Genomic DNA, 16,939 nt, shown 5'->3' with positions numbered 1-16,939 from the left:
AAGGCCGAACAATTTGTTAAACTCTTTTTTTGCACCAGGTGGGCACTAATTCAAATGCAAAATTGCTATTTGAGTAATTGAATATTAAATAATTATCTAGAGTTTATCTAGGCGTAATCGGATGGGAGGTAAGTTCAAAATGCATTAAACGAAAAAATCTAGTTAATGCATGTTATTAAATGGAATCAAGTTTATCGGGAAATGCGGAAAATTAATATCATCGTTCAATGGAACCATTAAGGCATTAGCATAAATAAATAATTAAAATTTAAATTAAAAAAGCAAATTTCCAGCGATGTGACTGAAAAAGAATCTGACAAAAAATATGGGCATTTTAAAAAAGTCTGTCCTCAGAGCGATTCCACTCGGTATACATTTAAATGAATATTTTAAGCAAATCATAAATTGCCGACATGCAAACCTCTTTGTGATATTATTAACAATTTACGATGCTGCCGCAGCTGGATTAAATTATTTATGGTTTTTTGCACATTATTCTCGTTTCAGGCCCTCCATCAACAATATGTTTGACAACAAGTTCCGGCATTGGAATTGAATTTAATAAAATAAATTAAGCCACTAGGCGGAGTGGGTCAAAAGCGCACAGTTTGAATTGTTAATGAGCAACGACAAAAAGTGTTAAATGCTGATGACGCTGCCAGCATTTTTGCTGCCTCTGTCGACGTCGCTGTCGCTGATTCAACAGTGCTGAAAAGTCAATTAAAGGTAATCAAATCGAAACTGATTGCATTACAACACCGGTGACAATAATTTTAATTCGCATTGATGTTGTCACTTATTTCATTTCATTTTGTGCTAAATACAACAATTAATTGGGGACAGCTCCCTGTCAATCCTCGACCCCCCTCCCCCTCACATGTCTGTTTTCCAACCCCCCTCTACTCCCATGCTGTCGCATTGCGTTTTTAAACGCGCTGTCTGACGAGTTTGCTGGCACGCGGTTTTTTGGTTTCGGATTCAGGTTTGTTTTTTAGCAACTGCATTGAAATTTGAGGATTATGACTAAGATTTGTTTTGTTAAGGGGGATTATATAATAAGCCTATGGCATTATTATAATACAAATGGTAAACCAATCTCATGGTGTTGATTTTAATTGGGTAAAATATATGTGCGGGCAAATATTGTATTCGAGATATAACATCAAAAATTAATAAATTTAAGGAATCTAATCAACAATCAATGAATGTAAAAGTATATTTTAAGAAATCTTTAGACTTAAATGCTTTTTATTCCTTTAATGCTCAAAAATTGTAGTTTATTTTTAAAAAATAAACAACTATTTTGCAACTATTAGATTTCACATTTTAAATTCAATGAATATATAGCAGAAAAATAGTTAAATATATATCTGTAAGAATCGAAAATCAACTTGTATAAAGTATTCAGCTAACTACAACCCAATCCTCAGAGTTTTTATTTGTTTTTACGAAGCAATCAAATACAACTTTTCCAAGCTTTCCCAACCATAGGGACTTGGTCTCCGCCACTTACGTGCCTTTTTGGGGTTAACCAGAACAACTTTAAGTAAGCAACAGCAGCAACAACATATTGCACACTAATTGCAAGTTGTTAATGTTGGCAAAACAGAGCGAGCAACTCAATTGAAAATCTTTGGCGACTCTGAAAACTTGGCAAAGTAATATAAATCACCCAAGGGATCAGGGGAATGACCCGGGGAGAAGTCGAGAACTCGGGGCTGAATGGACGCCGGTTTAATGACGCAAGTAATTGCAACAGCAACCGGCAACTTGCAACTTGCAACTTGCAACTGCCAACTGCCAGCAGCAACTTGCACCGCGATCTGAAAACGGCAAAGGGGCTAGACTTAATGAAAATCAAACAAAGCAAGCTGCGCAACAACAATAACTCAAAGTCGGTCAACTGTGCAGGGGGAAAACTCCGTCGATATGCTGCACCCTCCCCCTTCCGAAAAGCAATAATTGATAAACGAACATGAGCGAACAGATGTACAAGTGTTCAAATGAATGAATCAAGCTCAATGACGACGATGATATCGAAGACATGTGAGCCAAATCAATTGATTTATGCAGCTGAAGTTGCCTTTGAGGACGGGCTTTTCGTTCGCATTTAATTGAAAGCAGTAATTAAATTAATGACTCCCCGTTCGGCGAAAAGTCTGGCTTTAATTAAGTCAGGGAATGACGGGTTTGCTGCTCTAACTAGACAACAGTAGACACTCTGGCATGTGCAACATAATTGTCACGCAATTCTTTGGCCCAGGCCAATGCACTCGCACTCGTTCAGACCATTCAGAATGCGGAAGTTAATTTATTATTTGTATGGAAACCAGAAACGCGCCAAAAAAAGACTGTGCCATGGCAACGCGTTAAAAACAGCGACTGAAACGCGCTCGCAGTATTTTGCTGACAAAACAGTTTCAAAACGTGACTTTTGTGCGAAGTGCTTACAATAACGATAGTAATAAACATATGATAACTAGTTCTAGAACAAGTAATATAGTACACTGTTATATTGAGGTCTTAAACGCAAAACATCATGGCATAAAAATATTAGAATTTTAAGGGAAATACTCTCCCTTGTAGAAAAGATTTATCTGTATTAATAACTGTCCTTAAATATATTAGATTTTTCCTTCACAGAAAACTGCTCAAATTTTGAATACATTCTTTAGCAAATCCACCCCTTTGAATTTGTATAATCATTTTAAATGATTAAATCAAATCTGGCATTTTATTGCATTCCTCAGTGGCGAGCATTTTTGCGGTCTGCGTCTTCTTTTCACTTACATATACCATTCCTCTGGCCGTCTTCGGCTTATGTATTCATAATTAAATTAATTAAATTCTTGCGCTTCAATTAAAATCTTATTAAGTTTCCGTATGCCTAGCCACCGTTCCCCCCATTCCCCCCCTCTCCACACTTTTCCCTTTGGAACAATGGAGAAACTGAAAAATTGCCGAGAATGGTGGCGAATGAGAGATGAGCGGCGGACAAAGAGGAAAAAGCGGGAAATGAAAAACTTCTTACAAAGCTTACTTATTCACACATCACACAGGCAACTGCAGACTTTTCACTCGCAAATACTTTTCCTGTCTCCAGCACACTCATACCCGCACACGTTAAACATTATTCAACGGCCAGGAAAAAATGAGGAAAAATATCGTCCTGTTCGTCCTGTTGTTGGTCCTTTTTTTTTTTTGGTGCTGCCAACCAGCACGGGATGCCAAAAACAAACAGGACGAAGAAAAATGCTGGCCGACCATGTGGTTCACTTGATGTTGCTGCCGTGTTGCAGTGTTGCTGCTGGTGTTGCAGTGTTGCTGCTGCTGCCGTTGCACATATTGCTGCTGCATTCTTCGCATAAATTTCGCCATCGCACTTATCTCATGTCTCGGGGTCTCTCTTTAAATGAGTCTGGTTAGCTCTCGCCAACCTTTCACTGAAAGAAATGGAATACGAAAATGAAAGATTGATTGCCAAATTTTCTGCATTTACGAATATGCTTGGAGTTTTTAAGGGTTATTTCTTACATTTGTTTAAGAATTCATCCTCACGGTAATCTAATGAATTTCTCATTTTCTTAGCTCATGCTTTAGTAAACATGAAAAGCATTTAAGTGAAAGAATACAGTGAAATTTAGTATAACATGTTCTTGTCGAATATAATTTATAGCCTTCTTTGTATTACAAACTTTTTAATGCTTTAAATTATTAATTTTTTTGTATGTGTCTTTGTCTCCTTCTTGTTCCCGCTCGCTGTGAGTTCGGAGCATAAACAATGGTGCTGCTTAAAGCAAAAAACCACGCTGCTCCCTTGCCCCTTCCACCCCCTTTACCTTTCGTTTCCAGCCACGTAGAGTTCTGCACACATGTGACTCTGCCCTCCGCCCACCGCCCACCGGAGACCCCCTCCCCAACGGCCTTGCTTCATGTGTAATTCAAAGGGGGAACGGAAGAGGAAGAGGAAGGGGAAGGCGGAGGCAGCGACAGAGGGCAGTAGGCAAAAAGTTCAGACTTATTTAATACTTTTTTTGTACTTCATCGTTGTACAATGTTGAGCGTGGAAATTTAAAAGCAAATGCAAACAATATGGAACATTTTAAATGCACAGTGAAATGGAAAACGAATGTATTGGGAGAAAATTTTTTATCAGAAAAATGTAGTTTGGAAAATATATTTATGTTAATAACTATTTGAAAACCCCATTAAAAACTAAAACAATTTTTATTTAACAATCGAATTTATTGGAAATTGATATCTATTAAACTGCTTAACTTCTTATCTCAACTTATAATTTAATATTTCGTTGAATTAATAAACAATTGGCAAGGTTTAAAAAACTTTAGAGTTAAGATATTTCTGTTCCTGAAGAGATAGATCATTAGCAAAATAAATTATTACTATTCCATGTATACAATGTCTTGGTTTGTTAGATAATCGTTATGAAGGGATTTACTAACGATAAAAAAGAGTTAATTTAATTATGTATGTAATAGTTAAATACTTATGTACCACTGTGTTTTTAGTAGACGGGACAGCACCGGGCAAGTAAATCACCACAACTGTGAAACTAAATTTTCAGGGCACTAAATTTACGCACAGCCAACTAAACCCAAGCGAAACTGAACCCCCGTTCAGGCCGGGCCAACGTCAGTTAACCCCAAACCGAGTGGAGCAGTGTAAGCTGCCCGCTCGGATCCTTGTCGCACTCGCTTTCCCTGGCTGTCCCTGTCTTTCCCCCACTTTCTCTTCCTTTTGTTATATCCTTGCCGTGCAATTTTCACCATTTTGTGGTGCACTTTGCGCCTGGCCGCGATTTTGCGAAAGATTTATAGCCCACGACATGGAAGCGGAAGCGCTGCTGTCCTGGCCACTAAGTCCAGCTGCAGGTATGCACCACCCACCGCCCAGTGGCGCCACCACTTATCAACCACCACCACCCCCCACCCACCTGCTTGTTGAGTCAGCAACAAAGGGGCTGGGAAAGGGGAGGCAATGTCGCGCCGAGTCCGCTCCTAATGCCTGTCAGCAAATGCCGTTGTAAGGCGCTAAAGCTGTCCCTCCAATCCGTTATTCCAAATCCTCTACACGCAGAAAAATGTATGACTACAAACGCTTTAGTTTTTTAAAGTAATACGCAAATATGTGTGGGAGCGTGTTACCTATTTACCTTTATTTTTAAGATATTAACTTTATTAAAGACTATTCAATTTAATAATATTAATTAATATTGTTTTTTTTAAGTTACTAAAAAAAATGTATACAGTTCATATGTCGAATTATTTAAACTATTTAAAGTAAAGCCACACAAAACATTACATTTCAACAAAAGAAAAAAACATTTTTAAACGTGCAAAGTTTTTGGGTTCGCTCAAGTTGTCTCATTTTCATTTAGCGCCCTTTACCTTTTTACTATTTAATGCTTAATTTAAATACAAATCCGATCTGTTTGCTGACTTTTGTCGATAAGCGGGACCAGAAATGATGGCAAAAGTTGGCCAACTTTTTCCCATCTGAAGAAGAAAAGAAGCGAAGCGGCTGCAGAAAAAATCATTTGCTTAGGCAATGGCAATTTAATTTGCTTTGGCTTAGAGCTTGGCAAACTTTTTGGCACTTGAAATGAGAGTTCGACCAAAGGGATCTGGGTTCTAGAGTTACAAGCCTCACTTAAGGTCTTAAGTCCTGAGTACACAAAGTAAGAAAGGATATGGGGGCTATAATGGAGGAGGTGGAATGGGATCCATTAACTTACCTCTGAGGCTTTGAGTCTAAGCAAATAGTTCTCCTTTTCAATCGATAGGGAATATACCATTTACGAATCCTTCTTCGCAAGCCTTTTCTTAATAGGTTTCTAGCAAAGTTAACCTGAGCAAAGTGTAATTAGTTCAATTTAAAAATAAACTTCTGATTAAATGAAAAATTCACACCAAACTTATACATTTCCAAACATTTTTGTATATATTATAAATGTTGATTTCATAAAAAAACATACATGTAAAAATATACATATTTGGAAATGCATTTTTTAAACCGCTTCGCCAACTCACTACCTTTTCTAAAGCCTGCATTTTTATACCCTTGCAGAGGGTATTATAATTTCAGTCAAAAGTTTGCAACGCAGTGAAGGAGACATTTCCGACCCTATAAAGTATATATATTCTTGATCAGCATCACCAGGAGAGTCGATCTAGCCATGTCCGTCTGTCCGTCTGTCCGTCCGTCTGTCCGTCTGTCCGTCCGTCCGTTTCTACGCAAACTAGTCCCTCAGTTTTAAAGCTATCTGCTTAAAACTTTCCCAAAAGTTGTCTTTATATTGCAGGTAGTATATAAGTCGGAACGAGCCGGATCGGGCGACTATATCATATAGCTGCCATATAACTGAACGATCGGAAAAGCCATAACTTTGGTGTTTTTAAAGTTAGGAAGTTGAGATTTTCTATGGGTTTTATTTTTGGCTAATCAATCCGACCTACCGAATTTCATAAGGATCGGACGACTATATCCTATAGCCGCCATATAACTGATTGATCGGAAATGCCATAACTTTGGTGTTTGTAAAGTTAGGAAGTTGGGATTTTCTATGGGTTTTATTTTTGGCCAATCAATCCGACCCACCAAATTTCATAAGGATCGGCCGACTATATCTTATAGCTGCCATATAACTGAACGATTGGAAATGTCATAACTTTGGTGTTTTTAAAGTTAGGAAGTTGGGACTTTTTATGAGTATTAAGAATGCATCATATGAATAATTTTGGAGAATATAATTTAAGGAATATTCTGCAAGGGTATATCAACTTCGGCTCCGCCCGAAGTTAGCTTTCCTTTCTTGTTATACTTATTTTTTCCTCCTCTTCTTCTTCGACCAAATTCTTTTTTAACCCACCATTTTCTGGCAACCTCATTTCCCAATCTGCCTTTTGCTGCCCATTTCCACTCTCTATTTAACGAATTTATGCCTCAACTTGCCTAAGCCGTGTTTGTAGTAAAATCTCCACTATCGCGCCTTAATTTTAAAGCCCTCGACGCTAAATGGTCCAGAACCCGAACCCGGAACCCAAAAACCAAAGCCCCCCATCTGCATTCGCTGGCGAAGTTTATGTTCGACATTCTGTAATGGCGCCATATGCGCGTTTATCAAAAAAAAAAAGCCACACCCCACTCTGCTCCAGATCCCTGAATAAGTCTGGGATATATGGGTTAGTTTTCCGCTTGCCGTATAAATTTGTTTAAGACATATAGCAAGGATCAATAGCCCGGGATTTATTGTCTGCCACATATAACTTTGTCTTGGCTTTAAACTTCCAGACACGGAAGTGCTAAAAGGGCGGGCAACTGCTGGATGGCAAGGTCGATGGGCAAAACTTTTTTTTACCTACTTTCGGCTGTCGCCGCTTTCTGGGCAGAAAGCCAAAGCCAAAGCCAAAGGAGGCGAAGCCACGGAAAAGAGAGATGGCTAGAAAATTATGGCTAAAATGGCGACGTCGTCTGGGGCCGAGGAAAAACCTCCACGACGACGTCGGCTTGCGGTCGTTTATATGTAAAATATTTGGTTTACTTTATGACTGCTTTGGGTATTACTCTTTACTTTCTTGCACTGCCAATTCTCGCGCTCTTTCGCTTTGGCCCCAAACTTTTTGGCCAGACTGTAAAAACAAACAGATGAGAATGGCGAAGGAGGTGCTAGGAATTATGCCATAAAAGCATCGTCGTAGTTCCAACTTTTGCCAAATTCTTGGCTTGTCGTCGACATCATCCTCTTTATCATCCTCCGGTCTCCTCGAGCTCCGCAGTCTTCATCGCTGTCGCCGTCGCCGTCGCCTAGTCTCAATGTTCAAGGGAGCCATAAAATACATTTTGAATCCGAAGCACCGCATTGCTCCTGTTGTTTGGCGGGTTTTACTTCGGATGGAGGAGATTACCGGCGAGGGACTTTCCTTCCAACGCCACACCGAACCAGAACAGAACCAACAAATGAGCCAGCTCACTGGGGCGCCTCTTTAACCGCTCATTTCGGGGTGTTGAACTTTGCAACGGATTACATTGCGAATGCCAAGTGGGGGGATTCCCTTTGGGTGTGGAATTACCACAAGAAATTTAGCCAAAATACTTTTTGAGTTATAAAATTAAAATTTATTCTAATATTATCACCATCTTCATATATAATATTATATAACGTTGACAAACCAGCCTTATGATTTTTTTAACTACTCCAAGGACTTTAATAATTTTAGTTGTTTTGAGTAAAACTTAAAAAAAAATACTCTTAGATAAAAAAGGTTCTCAAATATCAATAGTTTGACCATCCTAATTATTTAAAAACATAATAAACTCTTCTTGCCACCTTAACAAACCAAAGAAATTACCCCTCTTTTACATATCTTAAGGTTTTTATAAATCTATGTACAAAAGGCTGGATTGGGGTCACCTCATTTCGTGTTTCTTTGGCCAGGGCAAGTAGTTCTCTACTAAGTTCATTATTTGAAAGTGATTTCGCTCTGAAATTAGCTTCCCCGCACTGATTACAGTGCCACTCCAATCACATCGACTCCATATCCATGTAGCTTTTGCGGTTCATAAACACAAATCAGCTGCAGAAATAGAGGGATCCAGAAAGCGTTCAATTCGTGCGCCAAATTCCGAATCGAAATACAAGCCCAAGCCCGATTCGATTGCCGATTGGAGGAGGATTGGAAGTGGGAGTAGTAGTGGGAGGGGGAGTGGGAGTGGGGCAAACTTGTGCCCGATTACCATTACTGAAAATTGAAGTAACATGTGTGACGATGCGCAATTGCCAAGCGCCCCCTGGCGGCCACTCTCTGGAAGCGGTTCCGAAGACCCCACCCACCCACTCGAAATACTGAAACCACCCATCTATTGTTTCGTTTTCTATTTCACAGACGAGTGGCTGTTGCCGCGGCGACTTTCACTGGCACACAGCCTTCAGCTTCAGCTTCAGCTTAAGTCGGAAAAGTTGCTGGGTGATTGGATGGGTGGGGTAGTGGGTGATGGGTGGTGGGTGGTGCTGGGGTGGTTTGGTAGTTCGGTGGTGCCTCAAATACCGCTTCCCAATTGGAGCTGGCTGTGCGTGAGTCTGGCAAGTCTTTGTTTTGTCTCCTTGCAATGGCAAATATTTGGTCTGCCCGCACTGGCAGGAAAAAGTATCTCGTAGATGCATACAAAAAGTATCTCGAAGTAGAAGCTAAAAAACTGTAACTGTAAACTGTGCAAATAGTGCAAATATATTGGGAGGGGGCGTCGAAGGGGGGAGTTGGTGGATGCTGAAGCGGTCTTGAGCGGAAACTGTGCCAAAAGACGTATGGCACAAAGCAGGATAAATTTGCCAAGTTTATCATAGCATACGGATAAGGGGGCGGGGCAGGACTTGGCTGTTGGCAAAACATGAGCCAAGGCATTGAGCATAAAATATTGTCGGCGATATTTTAACGCGCGCTCAAGCGAAATTGTCATATAAATAACGCCCAGGGAAGGGGTGAACCAGTGGGAAAGGGGTGTGGGAGGGGGTGGGGGGGTCTTGGGGCCTTTGGGGGTTTCTGGTTTAAGGTTTTAGGATATTGGCTGGCGTTACTTTGAAATATTAAACATTTGGCAAACAGGCAAAGTTGAAGTTTATTGCCGACGTTGATGGCTTGAGTTGAGCAAGTTTGTTTCTTTTTTTGATGGCGAGGGGAGGGCAGTAAAAACAAAAAAAACGATGTAAATTGGAGCAGGACAGCTGAAACCTGGAAACCAATTTGGACCAGTCGATTCCAATGCTATTTTTAAGCACCGTCAAACTTTTTGCCCGCAACAGATAAAAAGAGAAAAGTGAGTTCGCTACGGGCACAACTGTACTTGCCAACATTCCCCCGCTCTTTTCCATTTCCCCCCTTTCTCTACCATTAAATCAGAAACATGCATTTATTTAGCAATTTCCACCAACTGCAACAGAAAAGTTGTGGCAAATGATTCTTTTTTTGTGTGCTGGCAAATTTTCAAAAAGCAAAAAAAAAAATCCCTAGACTAAACAAAAAGCAACAGCAGAAAGTGTTAAAAGAGGGTTGCCGAATGGTGGGCGGGGAAGTGAAGCGGAAGTCATAGTGCTGGGCCAAAGCAAAGGCAAAACCAAAATCCGGGGACCAAAAACCGACAAAAGACGGAACAGAAAACGGCACCAGACAGATACAATAAAAAGAGCTTTGTCCACCCACCACACCTCTTACTACACCCCTCCTTTTTTTTGGGCCATGGCCGCAAGGCTGTTGGACTCACAGTCACACAAGGAAAAATCATTGCTATTTCTAGTCCAAAATCTATGTTATTAATTCCCAAAATAAACTTACATTTTCGAATCATAATATTATTAGCAAGAGCTATCGGCAGGAATATAAACTAAATAACACTACAATTAAAATGGAGAAACTAAAATGATATCAGTGAATAAAATATCAGATCGTATTCGCAATGACAAATTTCAATAAATATCGAAATATCTACCAAAACAAAACCAAAAATTTTGCAATATTTTTTCACTGTATAGAGTTCAACCGACAGGCAAACATTTTGCAACAATGGCCGAAAAGATATAGTCAGCAGGAGGGGAATAGTGACCGAGGCGGGTCAAAAAGTGCAAGTCGGACACGAGCGGAACTAATAAATGAGTTCAGCAACAGCAGCAAACCAAATAAAAATGTCCTAAAAAGGCAACAAAGGCTACCAAATAAAATCTCAGCGCCAGACCATAAAATATTAAGAGCATACTTTCAATGGATGGGGATTGAAAGGTCCAAAAGGAAAAGGGGGGAAAACTTTCGTGTGGGTGACAATTTAAATAGCTGCACTCTGGGGAAAGTTAAGCGATCGACTTCACATTTTGGTATTGCAAACAATACAGATATGTCAATATAAAATTGATTTATAACACGGCATTCCATAAAAAAGTAAATAAAGAAATGAAAAAGTTTGCAGAAAGAAGCGATACAGTTAATAATTCCCAAATGGTATAAGAAGTAGTACCCTTAAAGGAAAAAAGTACTGGGAGATAAAAAAAGTTTGAAGAACCTATCATTATAGTGAAACATAACAGATTTCTATAAGCCAAATAATTTGTAAATCGTTTTGTATAGTATTTTATCAAATAATGTATTTATATGTATCCATGCTGCATTGAAGTTGCTTATTGAAGTTGTTTTGAATGTTAAGGCAAGCGAAAATAGCATAAACATCCCAGAAGAAGCCATAAAATACCATTAAGTTGTGCCTTACGAGCCATCTATTATTCTGAATTAGGTGTAGGCCATCAGGAACTGCCTTACATTTTTCACTCCCCATTTTTCACCTCAATTCATCGCCTTCGGTGCGAAATAAAAACCCGACCCGTCCTAACCCAACTGATAACTTCTCGACAGGTCGTGGCTGCAAGCTCATTGAAAACCAGGCCTACGGTATCGCGTTGGCCATTTAACAGGATTTTAGCAATTTAAATATGATTTTCCCCATCCCATCACCCATATGCATTCCAAGCAGCTGTGCTGAACGCACAAAGGAAAAACTTCTCAGTTTTTGTTTTTATTCGCCCGAAAATGTTGTCGGTTGTTTGTTCTTCGAGGCGGAGTCCCAGTCTCAACAAGTTGCTTTATGGCATATGCATGATAATGATGAGGAGTATGGAACTGGGACCGGGATAAAGCCAGGAAGGACCCTCCACGAGTGCCATTTTTTGCGGCCCTGTTTCATATGATGGCAGCTCCCGGGTGTTTATGTGATATTTACATAATAAAAAGCGAGAGTTTCGGCGTTCAGAGGATGGAAGTTATATCCTTTGGCGTGGTGAAGACAGCACTCCTCTGCTCTGAAGTCTGACCCACATCTATGATTATTTTCATAGCGCCTTTGGGGCCCAGCCACGCCCACGCTGCGTAAAAGTTGAAAAATATGAAAAGGGGGGGACGATACAGCCTTTGTCTTTTCAACCCCATCTCTCAGTAAAAAGAGAAAAAAAAAATAAAACAACAAAGGAAAAAAGAGAATTTCGCTTTTGTTTTATTTATTTTATGGCCCGTTTGGGGAGCCCAGTGCCGATATCCTTTTTCTGGGCCCCATCCTTGAACTTCTCGCAGTTGCCGCGCTAAATTAAGTTTTGTTTTGCCAGTTGTCCCCAGATCCCAACCCCTCCTCCCCCCCTTTCCTGCCCCATCAGCCCCGAAGCTGATAAATGTCCCCAAAGCAAACAAAGTGCAAGTTGTTTTTTAAGTTTGGCCCCAACTATGCGGCATATCTTTGGCCTGTCCGGGGATCCATTGGGGAGTGGTATCCAAAAGGATGGAGGGGTTGCGTTTTGGGGCCAGGGTCTGACTTTGGGGACCTGCCAGTTGACACAAAGGGTTGCTGGGGTCGGCCCATTGTCTGACATGTGTGCCGACTTGGGATGGGGTAAAAAACTGACTTTACTTGGGTCTTCAAAGACAAGTTCGGCTAGAAAAGTTCCAAATATACCAGTATAATTAAAGCAATTTCAAAAGGAAATTAAAGGGGAATCCAAAGCGGATTTTACTCCTAACATTTTTACTAAAGTTCTGGTATATAAAAGATTAAAACATGCAGTTAAAAAAACTTGTATTTTTTGTGCTGGAATTTATAACTTTTAGCTGAAAAACATTCAAAAACTCCAAAGCAATTATTTTAAAGGGAACCAGAGTTTACTATAGTAAATCCTGAAGCGCCGCAAACAGATTTAATGAAGAATTTCTGGGGAAATAGTTTAGTCCATGGCAATCTGCTTCCATCCTATTCCGTTCAATCGATAACCCATCCCCAGAGTTCCCAGATAACAACCATTAAGTCTGAAACAGACTGGCGGGCAACTGTTAAAGTGAAACTTGCAACAACTTCCATTTGCTTTTAGCCATCCGCTAATTCCGTTCCTAATGTCCAGGCCGTGGCCATTTAAATTGTCTTCATTTGTTTACTGCCCGACAGCCAAATGGAGGCAGCATTTCGGGGGAGGGCTGGGAGTAATCCACAAAACTACCGATTAACTCCCGACGGGGGCAATGCGATTGCTCTGCAGCTGCCAAATCCAATGGAAATCCAAAAGCCAAGCAATTTTGAACTCTAATGGAAAATCAATTTAAAGCGCTGCCAACTAACCCCGCACCTTTTTTGTTTGTCTCCCCTATTTGCAGGCGAATGCCGGAGTCTGGACTGGGAAGCCATTGGCGAACTTGGCCAGAACGTAGTTAACGTGGAAAAGGAGAGCAGCAGAACGAAGCGACGAGTGCAAAAAGTGCAGAAGACAGCGAGCGTGTAATGAGCAGACGACGGGCAATTACCATGTCGTTGGCCCACCATCTTGGCCAGGCTCTTGGCCTATTCGTGGTCCTGGCCATTCTGCAAGTGGCCCAGGGATTGGCCAACTGCCCGAATGGCTGCGAATGCGACGACGACACCCTGATGGTTAAATGCGGTGAGGGCACATTGGACGTCCTGCCCATCGCCCTCAATCCCGCCATCCAGCGACTGGTGATCAAGAACAACAAGCTGAAGACCATCGACTCATCCATGCAGTTCTATGCGCAGTTAACCTTTTTGGATCTGTCATTCAACGACATGGTTACCATACCGGAGCGATCATTTGGGTATCATGCTAAATTGCAGGAACTGCACCTGGATCACAACAAGATTGGCCAGGTGTCGAATAGAACCTTCCTGGGACTCTCCACCATCAGTGTTTTGAATCTGAGGGGCAACTTGATTGCCGAACTGGAGTACCGCACTTTTTCGCCCATGGGCAAGCTGGCGGAGCTGAATCTTGGCCAGAATCGCATCAGTCACATCGATCCACATGCCTTGGATGGATTGGTTAACCTAAGGGTTCTCTATTTGGATGATAATACCCTTACCACAGTGCCCGGGGAAATAACCTTCCAGGCACTGCCCACCTTGGCGGAGCTTTACTTGGGCACCAACTCCTTCATGACCATTCCCGGCGGAGCCTTCGAGGATCTCAAGGGACTGACCCGCTTGGATCTGCGTGGAGCTGGCCTGCACAACATCTCGGCAGAGGCCCTCAAAGGTCTGGAGGCTCTGCGCTACTTGGATCTGTCGGATAATCGCCTGGCTGCGATTCCCACGGCAGCACTCCAGAGATTGGGACGCCTGGAACAGCTGAACATTGGCCAGAACGACTTTGAGGTCATCTCCACGGGGGCCTTTTCGGGTCTGCGGGAACTGAGGCACCTGGAGCTGACAGGTGCCCAGCGATTGAGGCGCGTGGAGAGCGGTGCCTTCGGTGGAAACACCAACTTGGAGCACCTGAATCTGTCCAGTAACAAGCACTTGAGTGAGCTACCCGCCATCGCATTGGGTGGCTTGCCCCATTTGAGTACTGTGGTGCTGAAGGCCAATCAATTGAGCAGCCTGGACGAGGGTCTAGTGCCGTGGGCCGATCTCCAGACTCTGGATCTCTCGGAGAATCCCTTCGAATGCGATTGCCGGCTGTTGTGGCTGCGTCATCTGCTGGTCAGCCGGAATGCGAGTGGTCAGTATGGCCCGGTGGTGTGTGCCTATCCCACTGCTCTGCGGGATTTGCCCCTGGCCCAGTTGGCCGAGCCACTTTTGGGCTGTGCCCATGGTGCGGCCAGCAAGCAGGCCATCATTGGCATCCTGGTGGTGGCCTGTGCCGCTCTGATTACGACCCTGGCCCTGGTGCTCTACACCTGTCGCCGCAGGATTCGGGAGATGCTGAAGGGCCACTCGGCGCTGGGAAGAAAGGAGCGTGAGTACCAGAAGACCTTCTCCGACGAGGAGTATATGGCCAGGCCGCCACCCGGCTGTGGAGGTGTTCATCCGGCAGCAGGTGGATATCCCTATATGGGCGGAAGCAGTCGGCCGATACCGGTCACCGAGCTATAGCTAGAAGCACCACCCCCGCCTCAGTTGCGGGGTCGGGGTGGTGGTGGTGGTGGCGCCAGCACCGCCAGCGGGGCGGTGCAGCAACTGCAGGTGCCCAGTGCCGTGGACCAGGCCTCCAACTCCTTCGCCCAACTCAGCCACATCCACTACATGACGAACAATGGCCAGCAGCAGCAGCAGCCGGCGACCTCGAAAATGCACCACTCGCAGCAGGACATGCGGCTGTTGGCCTGCAACGGTGGCAAGCCACTGAATGCTACCTCGCTGCCGCGCCACCGATCACCGGTGGTGCAGGAGAGCACCCTGTCGCACTACAGCCAGCCACTTGCCAACGGGATCCGACTGACCCAGGACCACTTCAACCACAACCAGAATCAGAACCAGAACCAGAGCCACCACAACCACCACTATGGTGGGGTCTATGCGAAGCCATGCGATGCGATGTCTGAGCCGGGATATATCCACAATAATTCACACTACTCGCTGCCGTTGGATCATGATTTGCCACCCAGTCCCACGCCCACACCACCGCCCCCCGCCCTGCCGCTGCGGAATGGAGTGGGCATGGCCATGATCCATGGCAACACCACCGGACGCAGATCCTTCAACAACAACAACAACAATGTGTCCACCCTCTCGAACAACAATCATCATGGGGTTGGTGGCGTGGTGGGCGTGGCAGTCGGCGGTACAGTGGGCAACAACAACGGGAGCCTGAGGCGGTACCACTGATATCCGGCCAAGACGTGCGGCACTTTGGGCCGCACCATCATCAAAACCAGGCCGGATCCGGATATTGAGCTGCATTACTTCTACAAGGGTTAAGGAGGAATTACAGGAGGAAGAGGGAATCGATCTAATTTAATCGGGCCAGCTTTGATTTTCACTTTCGGAAAGAGTCGGCGGAAGTAAAAGTCACTTTGAATCGTCTTATCGGTGTATGGTTTTTAATTAATTTGACATATTTAAACTTACTCCCGCCAATTCTTACCAAAGACCGAAAATCAGAGCAATCCTGAATATTCATAATCTAGTTGTATATTCCTACGTTACGTGTATTCAAGCGAAAGCATTTTGTATAAATTAGGATTTAGTTCGAGAGGTTGTTGAGAGGGAAAAGCGCAGGAAAAACCCAAGTGTATATAAGGAAATCTTGCGCACAATTTGGCTGGCATTGTGGGTTGGTCAAGTTACTAGAATACTGTCGACCAACCTGCTGCACGGCCATTTCATTTGCATACAGTGATCTTAATTATTAAGTTATGCTTAAAAGCATTTCTATTATTGTACATAATTAGAAGCTTCTTTATAGGCGCAAAAGGCAAAAATCAATAAAATTTCAAAACAACACAAAAAAAAAAAAACTAAGCAAACAAATAATTTTACTTTATAAAATAAAAAATAAGCTAAGCGCTTAAGCACCAGTCATTAAAACTATGTATGTATTTAGCCTAACGCTTTCACAAAAATATTCCAACAATAAAAGAAAAAGCCTAAAACAAAATGGAAATAAATATGCAAAAACTAAAATAGAACACAACAGATTTTTTATAGTTAATAGACTCAGTAAAGAATAAACTACTCATCGGAATAATAAACAAAGAAGATGTTTACACAATGTAAAATGAGAATAGCAAAAACTATTGAAAACTTCGCAATATTCATGTAGAATCTACGCCGCATTCACAAATATGAATAAGCAATTTATGCAATATAAACAAATACAAAGTAAATCTATATATACGAATTATACGTGTAAATAAAAAAAGTAACTATGCTCGAAAAAAAACATACATTTTACGTTGTTTTCATTTTGTATTTATTATTTTTCCAGCCTTGGCTGAAGTCCTTTTTTCAGAATTCGTTTTGTTTTCCTTTTTCACTGCAACGAGTCGGCCACACTTTTGATCGATTGTACATATTTAACAATTTAATGGAACAAATTGCAAAACCAATACAAGGGAGTTAAAAGTAACTTACAAATAAATAAAAAAAAACAAAGATTACCATATGTAATTGAAAA

The 16,939-nt window shown here is 42.1% G+C and overlaps 1 protein-coding gene across 1 annotated transcript in view; it reads left to right on the top strand.

Annotated features, from left to right (window-relative positions):
* LOC108051018 (protein slit) overlaps positions 1–16,709 on the top strand; it is a 55,708-nt gene extending 38,999 nt beyond the window's left edge. Inside the window, 2 exon segments of the mRNA XM_044457824.1 lie at positions 508–726; positions 13,188–16,709. Coding sequence (XP_044313759.1) covers positions 13,312–15,648 — 2,337 coding nt within the window. The 5' untranslated portion in view covers positions 508–726; positions 13,188–13,311 and the 3' untranslated portion in view covers positions 15,649–16,709.
* Positions 16,710–16,939: the final 230 nt, after the last annotated feature.

The sequence above is a fragment of the Drosophila rhopaloa genome, unplaced genomic scaffold, assembly GCF_018152115.1.
Source record: "Drosophila rhopaloa isolate 14029-0021.01 unplaced genomic scaffold, ASM1815211v1 contig_163, whole genome shotgun sequence".
NCBI classification, from domain to species: Eukaryota; Metazoa; Arthropoda; class Insecta; order Diptera; family Drosophilidae; genus Drosophila; species Drosophila rhopaloa.
Note: the sequence above shows the minus strand (reverse complement) of the source record. Positions and strands in the feature narration are given on the sequence as shown.